At 49.3% G+C, this 15,031-nt stretch overlaps 5 protein-coding genes across 5 annotated transcripts; 2 read left to right on the forward strand and 3 right to left on the reverse strand.

Annotated features, from left to right (window-relative positions):
- Positions 1 to 91: 91 nt before the first annotated feature.
- Positions 92 to 3,825, reverse strand: BCR38DRAFT_411362 (uncharacterized protein; the record flags this gene model as incomplete). Its single annotated transcript, XM_040858569.1, has 3 exons — positions 92 to 1,905; positions 1,961 to 2,797; positions 2,937 to 3,825. The coding sequence occupies 3 exons, from the start codon at positions 3,823 to 3,825 to the stop codon at positions 92 to 94; spliced, it is 3,540 nt and encodes a 1,179-aa protein (XP_040713567.1).
- Positions 3,826 to 8,079: 4,254 nt separating this feature from the next.
- BCR38DRAFT_487249 (uncharacterized protein) lies at positions 8,080 to 8,418 on the reverse strand (the record flags this gene model as incomplete). The annotated part of the gene is made up of 1 exon (XM_040864134.1): positions 8,080 to 8,418. One exon carries the CDS (start codon positions 8,416 to 8,418, stop codon positions 8,080 to 8,082), a length of 339 nt encoding a protein of 112 aa, XP_040713568.1.
- A 434-nt stretch (positions 8,419 to 8,852) lies between these two features.
- On the forward strand, positions 8,853 to 9,465 carry BCR38DRAFT_411364 (uncharacterized protein; the record flags this gene model as incomplete). Its single annotated transcript, XM_040858570.1, has 3 exons — positions 8,853 to 9,122; positions 9,160 to 9,211; positions 9,242 to 9,465. 3 exons carry the CDS (start codon positions 8,853 to 8,855, stop codon positions 9,463 to 9,465), a joined length of 546 nt encoding a protein of 181 aa, XP_040713569.1.
- A 619-nt stretch (positions 9,466 to 10,084) lies between these two features.
- Positions 10,085 to 10,738, forward strand: BCR38DRAFT_35553 (uncharacterized protein). The gene has a single exon (XM_040856957.1). It carries the CDS (start codon positions 10,285 to 10,287, stop codon positions 10,696 to 10,698), a length of 414 nt encoding a protein of 137 aa, XP_040713570.1. The 5' UTR covers positions 10,085 to 10,284; the 3' UTR covers positions 10,699 to 10,738.
- Positions 10,739 to 13,911: 3,173 nt separating this feature from the next.
- Positions 13,912 to 14,696, reverse strand: BCR38DRAFT_459361 (uncharacterized protein; the record flags this gene model as incomplete). The annotated part of the gene is made up of 4 exons (XM_040862276.1): positions 13,912 to 14,104; positions 14,177 to 14,286; positions 14,365 to 14,521; positions 14,578 to 14,696. 4 exons carry the CDS (start codon positions 14,694 to 14,696, stop codon positions 13,912 to 13,914), a joined length of 579 nt encoding a protein of 192 aa, XP_040713571.1.
- Positions 14,697 to 15,031: the final 335 nt, after the last annotated feature.

Raw genomic sequence — 15,031 nt, forward strand, 5'->3', positions numbered from 1 at the left:
TGCCGAGTTGATGATGCCGGTTTGGGGGAAGACTTTCAAATGATCTAGTCACCATTTCTCGAGCAGGAGAAGAGCCGAAGTGCAACTACTCCTACGTGGATAACTTGGGTGGGTGGACTTTCAAGTCTCGATTTTGCCATTGCAACCAGCGGACGAAGTCACGTGTCTGAATCTTTCCAACTGACAAGCGGCTTCCTGGGCTGCGATCGAAAACGATTACAGCATCCTCCAAGCCGGCAGCCTTGAAATTTAGCGTGAGCCGACTAAACTTATCTGGTGCGCACTGGATGGTCTCCCACCACACCGTGCCAAGCGCTTTAGGGTCGATTTCCAAGTCGACTGGTCCACCATGTGCCCTCATTGTCCTCCCATCTGGGCTTTTATAGAGCTGAAGACATGTATCCTTGGGGCTAGCACGTTCCCAAGCGTTACTGCCTATCTTGCAGTAGGATAGCTCGTGGTTGGGAGTCTGTGCTACCGCAGGAACCGTGGTCTCCGAAAGAGGTGTCCTTGTCGAAACGGCATCTGTGGGTGCATGTTGCGTGGCCGGGGCTGATGGTAGCGTTATCGCAGTTAGGCCACTCGCGGAAGAGATTAGAGTTGCTGGGCTCGGTGCAACATTGGCAGGTGCGTTCGGTGCCTCGAGGTCTGCTGACAAAGAATCTGCCCGTCGTATTTCTGTAGCTCTTGCTTGCACCGCGTAATCTGCCTTGGTGATCATCCAAATACGCTTTGCCGTGGACTTGGGAGTGCCTACGGACGAAGCATTACCCACGTCAGAACAGGTAATGCCAGGTCGATCAGCTGGAGTTGAGGGATGCTTAGATACGGGCGCCAGCTCTGGAACTGTCTTCCTTGCTTGAGGATATCGGTGGCTCTCATTAACTTTGGCTGATATGTCCTGCGATATACTTGGCTCGGGAACACCAGCGGGCATTGATGCACGCGCGCTTGTGATACCGGAAAGACGTATCGGAGAATTCAAGGGCGATGATGTCTTTGCCTTCGTAGAGCTAAAATTGCTCTTTTCTCCTCTCCTGTGGCTTGCCGTATCTGTTGCTTGGCCAACGTCGGATAACTGGGTGCACTGAGGGTGAGAATGCGGAGAGTGCGACAGTGCGTGAGACTGTATCCAATGGTGCTCGGCTGCTTTACAATCGCCCATGGGTGCTGCCCTTTCGCCTGCTGTACCGTTGATAGTCTGACCATACCTGTTGTTCTCCCTTTCGGAGTTTGGCAAGCTGCTCAATCTGTCGGATTTAGCTACTGCGGTATTTTGATGAGCGGCAGGGTCTTCTTTGGCTGATTCACTTGGCATAACATTCAGTGGTCCTTTTCGATCCGGCCTTCGTTTCGGGCCATTCGAGGTCAAGGGGACTGTTTTGACCTGTGGCTTGTTGATCTTTGCCACGCCGGACGCGTGCTGAACAGTAGGGGACTCAGTGGCAGATTTCGCATCCCTGTCAGCCGGTGGCCTAGGCAGTTCAGAAGCGAAGCAGCCACTTTGTGGAAGACTTTCTGCTGCCTTCAACCCTTCCAAGTCAGTTTTAAGATATGGTTTGGACGGGGTCACCGTGCTCGGAGAATCTTCATTGCGAATGACAGGTCTCGAGAAAGTTGTCCCGGGCTTCGTGTGACTTCGGGTATGATACGTGAGGAAGGCCTTATCCACTGAGCCAATGTCCTCGCCCAGGTCCTCCATGTCTAAATCCCCTTCACGATCGATTTTATGCTCTCCTGGGTAGTCGTCGTCGCTGGAAATATCACCTTCGAAAGCTGGCTCTTTCAGATACTCGTCCTCGTCATCGGTAGGATCAAAATTGGAATCTTCTTCGTGGCCGGCAAACTGGCCATCCGACGTGATGCATCGAGGGCTCGGCACATGACCGGCAGGGTTCCAAGGGGCTGTTCTGAAATTAGTCGGCCAACCAAACATGGTCAACAAGATTAATGATCTTACCAAGTCGATTCTCAATTCGGGCGGCCTCCCTTTCAGCCCAGGTCTTGTACTCCCCTTCTCTCTCCAAAATGAAGTCACGTACCCAGCTCCATCGGTAGGCTGTCTTCTTAGGTAGCTCAGTTTGATACAAGGGAAATTTGGTCAAATGGGAGGCCGGTATCCATCCAACTGATCGTCCTTGGTCAAAGTAATACACGGGAAATTCTCGTAGTGTTACGTAGTCGCCGCCATCTTCATAGCCTGGCGCCCAATCGACAATTCGATCATGTCGATAGATGTAACACTCTGGCAGCTGCGCGGGCTCATTGAGTAGTCCAGACTTAAACAGGCTCGATTTGATGCCACCAGGTCTCCAATTGTCCCAACCGAGTATCATGACCGGGTACATTGTGCAAGTTTCGGTCCACAGTCCGAAGTAGACATGGTACGTCTTCGGGTTAGTGATACCATCTCCGAACCGTCTTGGCTTAGAAGATAACTTTGGGGGTACCTTTGCCGACTTGTTCACAGGCTGGGGCTTCTTTACTACCATCGATTGAGAGTCGGTAGGGGGCTTCTTGCTGTGTTTGCAGTTCTTGTTAATTCCGTTCTTTGGTTGATAGCCATTAGCGTAGGCCATTTTCACTTGTTCATTGTGCAGTATAGCCAACTGGTGAGTGCAGCCGATCACGAGATAGCCAAGGGCCTCAACCGCGGGATCAAAGCTCCTGTTTGGGTAGTTATGGAATCGGCCGTTGAGGTGCTTTGCTGCTGCAGCGATAGCATTCTGCTTCATCCAGACTTGGTGCTCTTCGCAGAAAAGTATGTAATGCTTGCCGCTCTTGGGTGGCCATTCCACTACCAAATGAGAATTAGTATTAGCCACTTTAGGACGGAGGTCGGTTGATGACTTTGGAGTCATGAGTTAATGCCTCAACAAGGGCAAGAACGCTAAGACAGATTATAAACGAGAACAAAAACTCCGCGAATTGCATACCAATTGTATCCCATATGCCCTTCTCGGGACCATTACGACGGACTTCCTCAATCGAGATGGTCCGCTGCGGTGGAGGTGGAGAGGGCTGTTCAGTTGTCGGGGTTGCAGCATTGGAATCGTTAGGTGGTATGCTTTGTTCGCTCAAGCTGTTCGGCGTATTTGCCGCATGGCCGGGAGATTCCAGACGAGCTTTCTTCGCAACGGGTGCATCCTCCGTGGCTTTTCGCTTCTGCGTCGCGGGCTTATTCTGGAACTGGATTAAGAGGCGCTCGCCATTATCGGCCACTTCGCGGCTGACTTTGCAAGATACAGGCTTAACAGATTGGAATGCGAAGCCGTTTTGTGGTCTTAATTGCGCAGTCGCCTCTGTGCTTGGGACCACATCCCAACGGACTGTAGGTGTGGCCCTGGTGAGGCGCGGCTCATCTTGTTCAGTTTGCTTCGGCACTGGTATCATGCAGGCCTTTGCATAGGATTCTGAGGCCCCGGGAATTGAGTTTGCTGTAGAAGTAGAGAAAGGTTGTAGAGACCCCGTAGCTGGTGAAACGGCAACCCCACCATGAATCGGTAGACCGGAGCGAAAGGCAACGAGGTGGTCCTTTTCCTTTACCTCGTGTCTGGCCTTAAGAACCCTTATTTGCGACTCATGCGCCTCTTTAATTTTCTGCATCTTCTCATTAAGATCCTCTAGCAAACTTTGGCCGTCATCGTCCGGGTCTAGCGTTTTGAATTGGAACTCCTCGATGAGCTTCCGTTTCTCCCTTGCGAAGCTTTCCTGATGAGAAGAAATCTCAGATTGATGCTGAGCTTGTAAATGCTCTCGCTCTTCTCTCCATACCTTCATGTAGGCCTGCATCGTTTCTATGTATTGCAGTTCGGACTCAGCCATGCCAAGCTTGTCTTAGAGGAGCTTAGCTCGAAGGTAGAGGCGACTGTTAACGCGGTTAGTCAGATGGGACTGAAATTCTCATCAGTTGCTAAAACGTAAATGAGGAACAATGACTAAGGAAGTGTTTGGTCGCCTCGCAAGTTGCTGCATGTGGTTGCGTCTGTACGCTAGCGCGATACCTTCGCACAAAGGAAAGAGTACTAGACGAAAGGATAGGAGCATAGGTAGTAAGTAACAACAAGGATGAAATGGAAAAGAGAATAACTTGACATATGACAACATGTACTTTGCTTGATATGTAACGTGCGAAATACTCTCAGTACGAAATGATTCGATCCTTTCGTTTGATGCGGCTGGACGTTAACGATAAAGGTATGTATTGAGAAGTAGCAATGTTTGACACGGGTCGATGCAAATGTTTGGTGGTGTTGAGACGAGACGAGGCGGGCGTGGACTCACTGAACACAACAATCACCACTGGAGTTAGATTGAAGTCATTGGAAAGAGGAGATGGATGGTCTCAACAGAAAATTGCCGAGTGCAAGCTTGGCCAATTGAGCCCAATGCATGCAAGACGCCCGCACCGTAGAAAGAATGTGCCCTAAGGTGTGAGACGAGTTTTGGGTTGATTGGTATCTGGAGACGAAATGAATATTGAGCTTTAGGGTTATCGAGGTAGCACTGGCAACCTCGGGCAGGGGAGCTGCAGGCACGCAAACAAACGGCGTGTCTAAAGTGGCAAGGAAAAAGAGATCTTCTAGAAGAAACAAGCACTAAGCTCCAGAACTCGAATGTTTCTGCAGCTGCGTGTCAGTTGGAAAATTGGAACGTGCACCACTTGAGCCCGTAACGTACAACCCCACCTTTCCGGCCACCTAATCTGCCAACTACAACAACCTTCGGCACAACAGATTATCGTCGGTATTGGCTATTATTATACAATGCCTCGATATTCAGAAAATTCAATTCAAGGCGCTCTCAAAGATATCAATCAAGGGATATATCCCAGCGCCAGGCTTCCCTCCGATAGGGCGTTCCACGCTCTACCCTCCAATTACGACTCGGCGATGGCCTCAGCCATTCTGACGCGTCAATCGCGTCGATGAAGCTATCTAGGGATCAGGAAGACGCGCTGATTGGATGGATCCTCGAGATGGATCGCGAGGGTCGTAGCCCGTCGGCGCTATTCATCGCTAAGATGGCGTTAATTCTGTTGCCTCAGGATCGTCGATCAGAGGGCCTCGGTCGCCATTGGGTTCATCGCTTTATTCAACGCCATCCAGAGGTCGGAAGTATCCAATCTCGACGCCTCGACCGTCAGCGATTTGATGGCCTATCGACGCAGAATATCGACGATTTCTTCGAGACGTACGAAGCCTTGATGTTAGCTCACGACTACTTTCCACACAACGTCTGGAATATGGACGAAACAGGCATCGCGATTGGCGAAGGGATCGAGGGTACAGTGTACGGATCGTCAGAGAAACGGACAATATTCGTTCGGAGTGACGAAAGCCGCGAATGGGTCACTATATTACATGCTATATCGGCGATGGGTAATTCGTTGATCCCAGCAGTAATATACACTGGCAAGAGCCTCCAAGCCCAATGGTTTAACGATTGCGACGATATACCTGATTGGCAATATACTTATTCATCCAACGGTTGGATCAGTACAGATATCGCCGTTCGATGGCTTCGTGATATCTTTATACCTCGTACACAACCAGTTGATCCCGACGAGCAGCGGCTCTTGATATTAGATGGTCATATCGCTCACGATAACGTCGAGTTCATGTGGTTAGCCTATTGTAACAAGATCTCGTTACTATTTTTACCAGCACACTGTTCTCACGGGCTCCAACCTCTCGACGTCGCCGTATTTGCTCCATTAAAGCGGTACTATCGCTTGCTAGCGACATCTCTCTCGATCGAGTACTGTTCTGTTCCATTTAAAAAGTCGACGTTCCTCTCGCTATATATCGAGGCATATACGAAGTCGTTCACGATCAGTACTATACAATCAGGCTTCTCTGCAACTGGAATATACCCATTAGATCCATCGCGACCTCAGCCGACGATAGTCCCCCTATCAGAACGACGAACTACACCAACAACAGCTGGTAATTGGCTTGATCCGACAATAATGGCGACGCCAGTGACTAGCTTAGTAGCTAGGGAGAGTCTGGCAGCGATTACGCCATTGCGATCGTCGCAATGGCTATTGTTTCGGAAGCTGACTCGTCGGCTAGATGTACAGAGCGTCGAGGTCGCTACTTTGACCCAACGTGTACACGCATTAGAAGCCGAGATAACTTCGTTACGCCCCAAACCACGTAAGAAGGTACGATTAGGGCCTAATGAACGATTTGGTAACATTGTACAGATTAAGGAAGCGATGGATCGAGCCCTTGAAGTAGAACGGCAACGAGACCAAGTACAACGTCGGAATCAGGTAATACTGGACGCAGCTAAGGCGTCAGAATCTATCAGATCTATACCTCGGGAAGCCCTGGAGCACAGCTTTCTATTAGAGCTGGTTGTATCTGAATAGCTATAATAGTACGTTGACTGTTTCGAATACCTTCAATTGGATTGTAATATGTGGCCATAAAGGTGGGTGGCCGGAAAGGTGGGGTCATACGTTAGCCATAATAGTTAATGCTTGCCCAACGTGGTGTGCTTGTGGTAGCGCTAAATGCACAATGCAGTATTTGTACTTCACAGTTGGCCGTAAATCAAGCTGTTAGCGCTAATTCGGCTTTTATATTAAGCATGAAAATAGGCTAATGCGTAACGTGAATGTACACCGAGCTGGCCACCCTTACATAACCTCGCATAGAAATTTTACGACAGTAAAACCACAACGCCGTAAGTCAATTGAAATTACTCTGAACCTTCCTCTCCAGAAGATGGCAATGCGATCTTACAAGTTCGCGCATTATGCCCAGTCCCGTTGCAAATACCACAGCGCCTCGGGCGCGTTTCAACACGCTTTGCGCGACCACCATTTCGGCGCTCTTCTTGCTGTATCTTCGTCGCCAACTCCCTAGAGTCCCGTAGGTCCTGTCCTTCTTGGAAAATAAGTGATTCTCCTTCCCGTAATTGCATTTTTTTAGTCCTCCGGCGCCGGCTTAGCATCTTATTTGCCTCTCGAAGCTCAGCGCACTCGGCCCGTACGAGGGCGAGCCGCCGTTTTTACGCGTTTGGAGGGTCCTTCGGGGGACTTGGTACGTTTTTGCCGCTTGTCGGAGACTAAGTTTTTGGTCATTTTTGAGAGCTTGAAGGGCTAGCATTAAGTCTGCTTCGTTGTATGACTTTGCCATAATTGGTTGTTGAGAAAATCAAACATTAAGTTGGCCGGTCGCGTTGGCGCATCAAAGTGGCCAGCTCGGTGTCATGGCCAGCTCGGTGTACATTCACGTTACAACCAATCAATTGGGTAGTACTTTATTCAGTTACTTCGTGAGAGACTTCACTATGAACGTTGATGGGCGGGTGGATAGAATGTGGAGTTCGTCCACAACCCTGGACGTAGGGACTTGGCGCTAATCTGCTCCTTTTCCCCCTTGCTTCCTTCCTTGCAAGCCGATATTTGGACAACAGATTTTGGCTAGCAGTATGTGCTCTAATGCTTTATATATCATATCTACCGAGCACTGCAATTTTGGCCATAACTGCTGCCTCCATGTCTTAAGACAGCTCAAGATATTGGCCAAATGCAGTCCTTGTCACCATTGAACGCCGGGGCTTCAAATCCTTAAACCACGACTCTTTCCCATTTTGCTTATAGCGACTCGGAGACCCACATCTGTTCGGCACATACATAGTACGCTGTAGATGTATCTATATATCATTATCTAAATCTTCCTACTCGAAGTGGCGTTTCATTATCGAATGCGTCCGAAGTACATCACCTAGGACATGGCCAAGTGGCAATCTATGACTCAAAGTTCTCGCCCTAGGCACCTTCCACACCGCTCCATTTTAGAAATTATTCACTCATTCTTTACAAAGGTTCTCAATCGCAGGGGCGCCATTACTCGCATTTTGGTAATCACAATTGAGCCAGATCGCAAAATGAAGTTGACTTGGTGACTTGGTCTCAGAGCCAACGCTTGGTTGGTTGAGAATTCTATCGTAGTGTATTAGGGGTTCAGTCCAACAGGACAAGTCTTATCACGTCCGCAGGGACGATGTGGTATACGACAGCCCACGCCTCTCCGCGGTCTACCATTGCTGAATATTCCCAAATCACCAGACATACGCGATGCCATCATCACTATCGTCGCCTTGCTCCGTCCCTCCTCCACCACCACGGCCCCCAGCAGTCTTCCCTTTCGAGGTTCTCCAACCCAAACCTCTGGCAGCGAAATCGCGCATCTCCAACTCATTCATCCGAGTCTCGCGCAATTCGGCGCAGCTTTTGCACTCGGCGCCACGGAACTCCTCCTCGGACCGGCCAATACCCATTGTGCAACGGCCAAAGCGCCCCTTGCGGCGGGCGTCGCGACACCACTGCTGATGGGTGTTTTCCGTGATGTGCTCATTGCATGTCGGACAGATGGAGAGCGTCTTGACGTTGCGGCACATGGTTGCCTCAGCTGAACTGTCGGGTCTTCGGAATGTGGTAAGCTTGCTGCCATCTTTTCTTGTTCTTTTATTGGCACGCTGCACCGCGCCGCATTTTTGGGGGCGGTGGGAGACCGAATTGCATCGTGAGGAGTTACCTGGTACAGATCTGCGGACAAGCATTAGCCTCGGTCAACGAAACAGGGTGAAGAGGCGCGTGCTTGACGTTACCTGCACACGCAGTCTGATTTATCTGAAACAAGGTGAAGTGCGTGGCAGGGCGATGCATCAGTCGACTTTTTTTCGGACTCGGGCGGCTCGTTTGTGCTCGGGTGGGATATATAGGGGGCAACAGTCCCCGATAGTCGAGCACCGAGTCCATGCTGGGTGACGACTTTATATACCCGTCACCTACCGTCCATCGATCGCATCGACCTGCTTCACTTCCATCTGCCATGTGTGTATCCATACAGATAACGGTCCAGCTCGATGAGATCCTTCGGTACACGACTTTACTGTTTTATCATCTGCCTCTTATTCCCCTCTTAGTTTGTTCTTGCATCTCGTCTGTGCGTCCGTTTCGCAACAATGACGAGGTTGACGGTCGTTCAGCGGGTAACACAAGCAGGACGCCGCGCCCTGCCGGTGTGGAGAGTCCCAAGGACCGGGGAGTGAACACCTTCGTCATGATGGCAGGCCATCACGCCTCGAGATCTTGTAGAACGGTACGATTTCGCGCAATTCTAGAACCCATATCGATAGCACCATGCGACAACTTGCCTCCAAGTATCACGGCAACACGTCGCATCAAACGGTACGCAAAAGCTGATAAACCAAACCATAGACCGAAGTTTCCAAAGATTCAACCAACAAGGGGCTGTGGTGAGGTTCTCCGGTCATGATGGCTGGAACCCCAACAGTCACGGCCGCCACTTCATGCAGGCGGCTCAATTCGGCATCCACACTCCTGCTGTCAAGGAGTTCACGTCGCACACCCAAGCAAGTCGTTCGCCAACATGCGGCAAGCGGGCACGGCGTGAAATTGCGGTTGCTATAGATCATATGTGATTTATGTCAACTTCCGCATAGACACGGATTGATCCCGTTGGACAATAGTTATCGAACCGATTGCTGGCATCGTCATGAATGCTACGGGGAATATCTACAGCTGGAGGCTGGGTTTAGCCACTTACCGGTTCGGGAAATCCCGATACATGTGCCAGCGCGGTTGACAGCAAATCTGTCTCTCATCAGCAGTGATCGACCTGAGACAGAAATTGCTGCTAGTGGAAAATAGGCAGTGCGGTGTTCGCAAAGGTACCACTTCTCATAAGCCTGTGTCTGCAACATGTTGGGGGAAAGAAGGAAACAAGGGAAAAGCCTTCTCCTGCCACAGGATTCGTGTCTGCATCCTCCACAGCGCAGGACTCCGGTAGAAATTTCTGGACTTTGCCACCATGCGGTAAGCGAAGTGGTCTTGTCAGGCATGAACGGCGTCAAGAAGAAGACTTGGACATTGCTCGAGTTCTATGTCTTCGCGTACCTGGGTCTGAATCACATCGAGACGTGCACGCAAAAGATGGGCAGGATTCACAATCGATGGTACAGAAGTAAAGATGAAAGGTCGCCCACGGACGCTACGATTTGCTAGCCGGAGCATAATCCATTCTACGCCAGTCCCGAACGAGCCCACTACTGAGTAACTTCTGGCAGTTACATCACACCCAGGTGTCGTCACTAAAATCGGCATGCAGGAAGATTGCATAGTGCGCCCTCTCTTGAAAAGCCACGTTATTTGAGTATGTATCATTACTTACCTGAGAGCCGTGATCAACGTCAGGCGGTACCACCAAGTTGAGTCTAAAGCTAGTGAGATAAGCACCACATATGATGCCTTTGACGGCATTGTTGGTCCTTTGGATCGATCGAGGCCGGCATCAATCGACAAGCCGGGTCTCGGTACGGCTTGTTGACGATGAGCAGTATTCGCCACCCCTGACTTTGAAATGGAAAACGGAGATCAATAACCCGGCATCGCGAATTTCGACGATCGACGAAGGCGGTAATATATTATGTCCCTGCAGGTTTATTGACGGCATAAAGTGCGGATTCTGTTCAAGCATCAGGCAACAGGCTGGAAGTTGCGGGACCGAGGAATTTTACAGTCATTGTGGAGATTTCTGCTATTTTCCTCGTGATAATAACGGAGACTTGATAGGTCTGGTGGGAGACGGGGGTATAAGAAAGCAGTCAGACCTTGCACCTATTTCGTGTATGCGGACTCAGCAAGGACTCACCTAGGTTCAAACTCTTGCCCTGTTAACCGCGAGGACTGAACATAGCGGCCTTGTATTGTTAAGAATAAGCAGTAACCGCCATTATCTAGGACGACCTTCGATGTTGCTTGATGCAAGATTCAGTGCTGATCTTGAGGCCGTTCGAGAACCTCTGCCACCGATGATGTATATACACAATACACAGGAGGTTCTTCGAAATATCCGTTTGCGTCGTGGTGCCGTCACCAAGATTACAGTCTACCAAAGATAACCTTGAACTATACCAGATAATTGAGATCAATGCTGGCAAGCCTGAGTTCATATACGATGGCATGATCAAGGATCTTGATCAGCATTCAAACGGAGACTTGTAGCAGAAACTCCAGACGAAGAGAGGATAGCAATGCTACGGATATGCTCATCGTGGCCTGGCATGGGCTTCCAATCTTCATTACTCAAACTACACTTTGAATTACGGCATCTACTATTGCTTGTGATATGAGATGTACTTAAGATGCGAGCGAAGCCTCAAAGCTTAGTGCAGAAGGAGTTTGGTAAATCAGGAAATTGAACATAGAGTTCTCACTATGCAGTAGTATTCAAACTCTACATTAAATAGTCCAGAGGAGACGTATCTCAATGGTAGTGGCGGCCTGAGCAATAGCGATGAAGTACATGCATTAGGTAGACCAGAGCGTATCACTTGGTCCAGAGGGAAAGGACATCATAGTAACGCAGCATACACCACTTGGATCGAGACTAATGTACGCCTTCAGATTACATTCATTATCCTCTAGTTGGAGGGTAGAATCACAGCCCTAGCGTGGCAATGGAGAGGAGAACAATGAAGAAATAAACCAAATGGGTTTCAGTATTGCAAAGACGCTGAGAAGTGTCACATCGCCTCTGTGATCTCCTTGGTCGTAGTTAGATATAACCGGCTAACTGTTTACCGATCGGAACTCGGCCAAACTTTGATGGCTAGAAACGCATATTCCGGGATGTAACTGAGCTCCTACACGCTGCTCGAAGCGGTTGTGCTTCTGCGCACTAATTCTGCAAGCCATTGTGGGCCTTAGGAGCGACTTGCCAGAATCTGCGTCATTTGCACATGTGTGCCTCGGCGGTTTAAGCTGCTTCAGTATGTCCTGGGACCATGGGCTTCCACAAAGAGCCCATTCTAGTCATGCGGCAACCATGACGTCGATCTGCGTCAACTTCATACCCAAGCAAAGTCTGAGCTGCAGACAGGAACGCTTTCAGTCCCGCGTTCCCGAGGCCAGACTTAAAATATGAGCAGCGCTGAACAGGCCAAGATAAGCTTCAAAATATGAAGCTGCTTCGTAGAGGCAGTAAATAAAGTATCCGTATGTGGCACGCCATGGTGCAGGCTTCCCGAAGGATATCCTCGGACTCTATATTGATCAGGTTGGACGTTGGATGGAATTGGAGCTTACATTTTCGGGACATATAGCCTCATGACCTGTAGGCCAGTGAATACTCTGAGTATCCCCTGGTGCTTCTTGGATGTTTTATGAGAATAATGAACAGTTCTGGTCGCTATCCCTCGTCCTCAAAATGTTGCCACAGGAAGCCTCAGCGAATAAGGTCTATAGGAGAATTGGTTTTACCGTCAGGCAGTGGACAAAAGGCGTTTGATACAAGTCAGACTTCACAGAAAATTCCATTGCAAAAGGAAAGGAAATGTTAGTTATAATATAATAATTCAGCAGTTCTGCATATCGAACGATAGCCGAACATGGATGTTCCTTTGTGCAAACATTACTCCCTCTTTCCTTCTCGCGACGCAGCAAACTACCATATATAATCTCAGTTCCGGTACTCTCTGGGTTTCTCATACATTTTCTTCTGCTTCTGCTCCTGCTTCATTCGCGCTCAGTCTGCTCGGAAAGACCGTATCCAGGATTAACCTCCTACAACATTTTCTCCGAGCCCAAGTCCTTGTCCTTGTTATCAATCCTCTGCGTTAACTCACTGTGGATTCTAGAATATGAGTCCTTGAAAGCCTCGAGCACCAGACTCCTCGCGTACCAATGCTTAACGCTGTGGTCCAATACACCGAGATCGTTTAGATTTGAACGAATGTTGGTGAAGTACTTGAAGAACGAGTCGCTGTTATGATGTCTTGAGTTCTGAGATTCTCTTCAACTTCACGGAAACGATGGGAGTAACCTGTTGACGGATAGTTGTGTAGGTTCGTTCGTATATGACCTTTGGGTCTTTCTCGGTGGAAAGGTCTAGTCCGGGGGCTTTGACGAGCCCCACAACTGGCCGTGTGGCCGAGTAGAGTAGAACAGACTGGGTGAGGAATTGCTTATCTCGCCAGGCTTTCTTCAGAGGGCTCCTTCACCTTCTTGAATATGAACTGGTGCAGCTTGGCTTGTGGTCGGTGAGATGTTGACTTAGTTTTAGCTTCCATTTTATTATTTTTTGTCAGCCGACGAGTTTCACTACCCGGAATCCGTCATCATACGAATCAGATATCAAGTCTATTTGCTTGTCAGTGATGTCAACTGAAGTTTGTTGGAGCATATTTGGTTTCGCTTACCTAGCTGCTGGAATTGAATGCTTTCGCACTGGATGTGGATTGAACCATAGCGTCATACATGGCGGGCAGTGTTGTCCTGCTGCAATTTACAGTAAAATATGCGAATGGAACTCGAAGGAAGAAGCACGTGCGGCCGCAATGCTGCTTGCTTTTGTGTTCTAGGGTCAGGACGGCCTTTCTATCTCATTCCAAGGCTGATATAGGGGGTGAAGGGGTGGAAGACTCGACTTTCCGTAGAATGAAAGTAGGTATTAAATTCGGTAAGTGTTGGCAGTCAGTTTCTTGGTGCCTTCCTCGTGCTGACGAAGGCGTGCAACTGTCGGCCCAGTTTCTGGAACTCGACAAGAAAGTTCAGGGCGGCGCTAGTGCCCGAGACAAGTTTATTGCGGTGATTTTGTCAGAGGGAAGACCTGGAAAAGCCTGAAAAAGCAATGACTGGTATGCGTATCATTACACATAGACAGAAGAGAGACGTCTCTAAAGGGCCAATGCCTCCGACAGAGCAGCCCAGTTCCGGCTTGGTGTCTCTAGATGAACATAGACCCCCAAAACTTCACCGCAGAGAACGCAAGTAATCGTAACATAAGGTAAGATAGGGGAGTACCGTCTACAGTCACACCCCAGTCATTAAAGCACAATCCAGACTCCACAAGTATGCTGACGGACATCTCACGCCATCCATTCCTGTTCAACAAACCTACGCTTCTTGGTTCGGCTATCGCACGGAATATTGGATGGCACCGTAGTTGGGTTGATATAGTAATCATGGTACCAGTAAACCTGCTGTTGCGCGGTAGTGTTCAAATTGGGTGCGGCGTCAACCCCCTTCTCCGTCTTGAGCACAGTGTATTGCGTTTTATAGCTAGAGGATACATGTTTAGGTTCGCCTATGGAAAAGAAGGGTGTGAGCATGGCTTGGGGAATGTTGGCTTACTAAATCTGCGAACAGTTGCCCCCGATATATGTATTCTTGATTCTGCCCTGGGCTTCGTAGACTGTCGCGGTTTCGTTGTTGCCCGCAATGAAGGTTATGTTGGGCCAGTGCTGCATCAAGCGGACGGTCAGTTTTCAGGCTTCGCCCGGGCTGGAGATAGGTTGGATTGGAAATCTGGGCAAACCGACCACTAACTGTCGCCCATCTGCCAGGAACCCATCTTTGCACTTCTGAATCCCTGCTGCGCCGACACAGTGGAGAGACAAGGTGGTTTGCAAGCCATCAGCGGGGAAGTAGTCTGTGTATCCCATCGTTACGTCCGGGTCTTCAGCTGCGTTGACAAGCCTATACCGGAGGAAGTTTCAATTGGCCGTCCTGTACAGACGTATTTCAGAACTCACGCTTCAAAGAATGGTTTGAACTCGGCCTGGACGCCGGGTTGCGGATCATAGTCTGCGAACTCGATCGCTGCGACGATACGAGTGGCCAAAACGAGCGAAATTAAAGCCTGTGCATACATGATTGATGGTTCAAGGTAACGAGTGTGGTTTGAGAGACTTCAAGGCTACTGCGTGTTGTCAAGAAAAGTCTGGTGGGACGCAGCGTAGTTAGTTTACACTATTCGTCGACTTCGGGCCTTGCACTCTCCAGCGGATTGCTATACCTATTACTACTATAACAAGCTTATAGCCAGGGACGCAAACAAAGCTTGCAATGAGACATTAAGCCAAGCATTGTCATGGATGGAAACGGGTTAAGGTTTGAGTATTTCCGTGGGGCCGCGACGTGTTGACTTTTAATAGATGAAGTTGGCATAGCATAACAAATTGAACAGATGCTCTAAGACTCAGACAC

This window comes from Pseudomassariella vexata (assembly GCF_002105095.1).
Source record: "Pseudomassariella vexata strain CBS 129021 chromosome Unknown BCR38scaffold_10, whole genome shotgun sequence".
NCBI classification, from domain to species: Eukaryota; Fungi; Ascomycota; class Sordariomycetes; order Amphisphaeriales; family Pseudomassariaceae; genus Pseudomassariella; species Pseudomassariella vexata.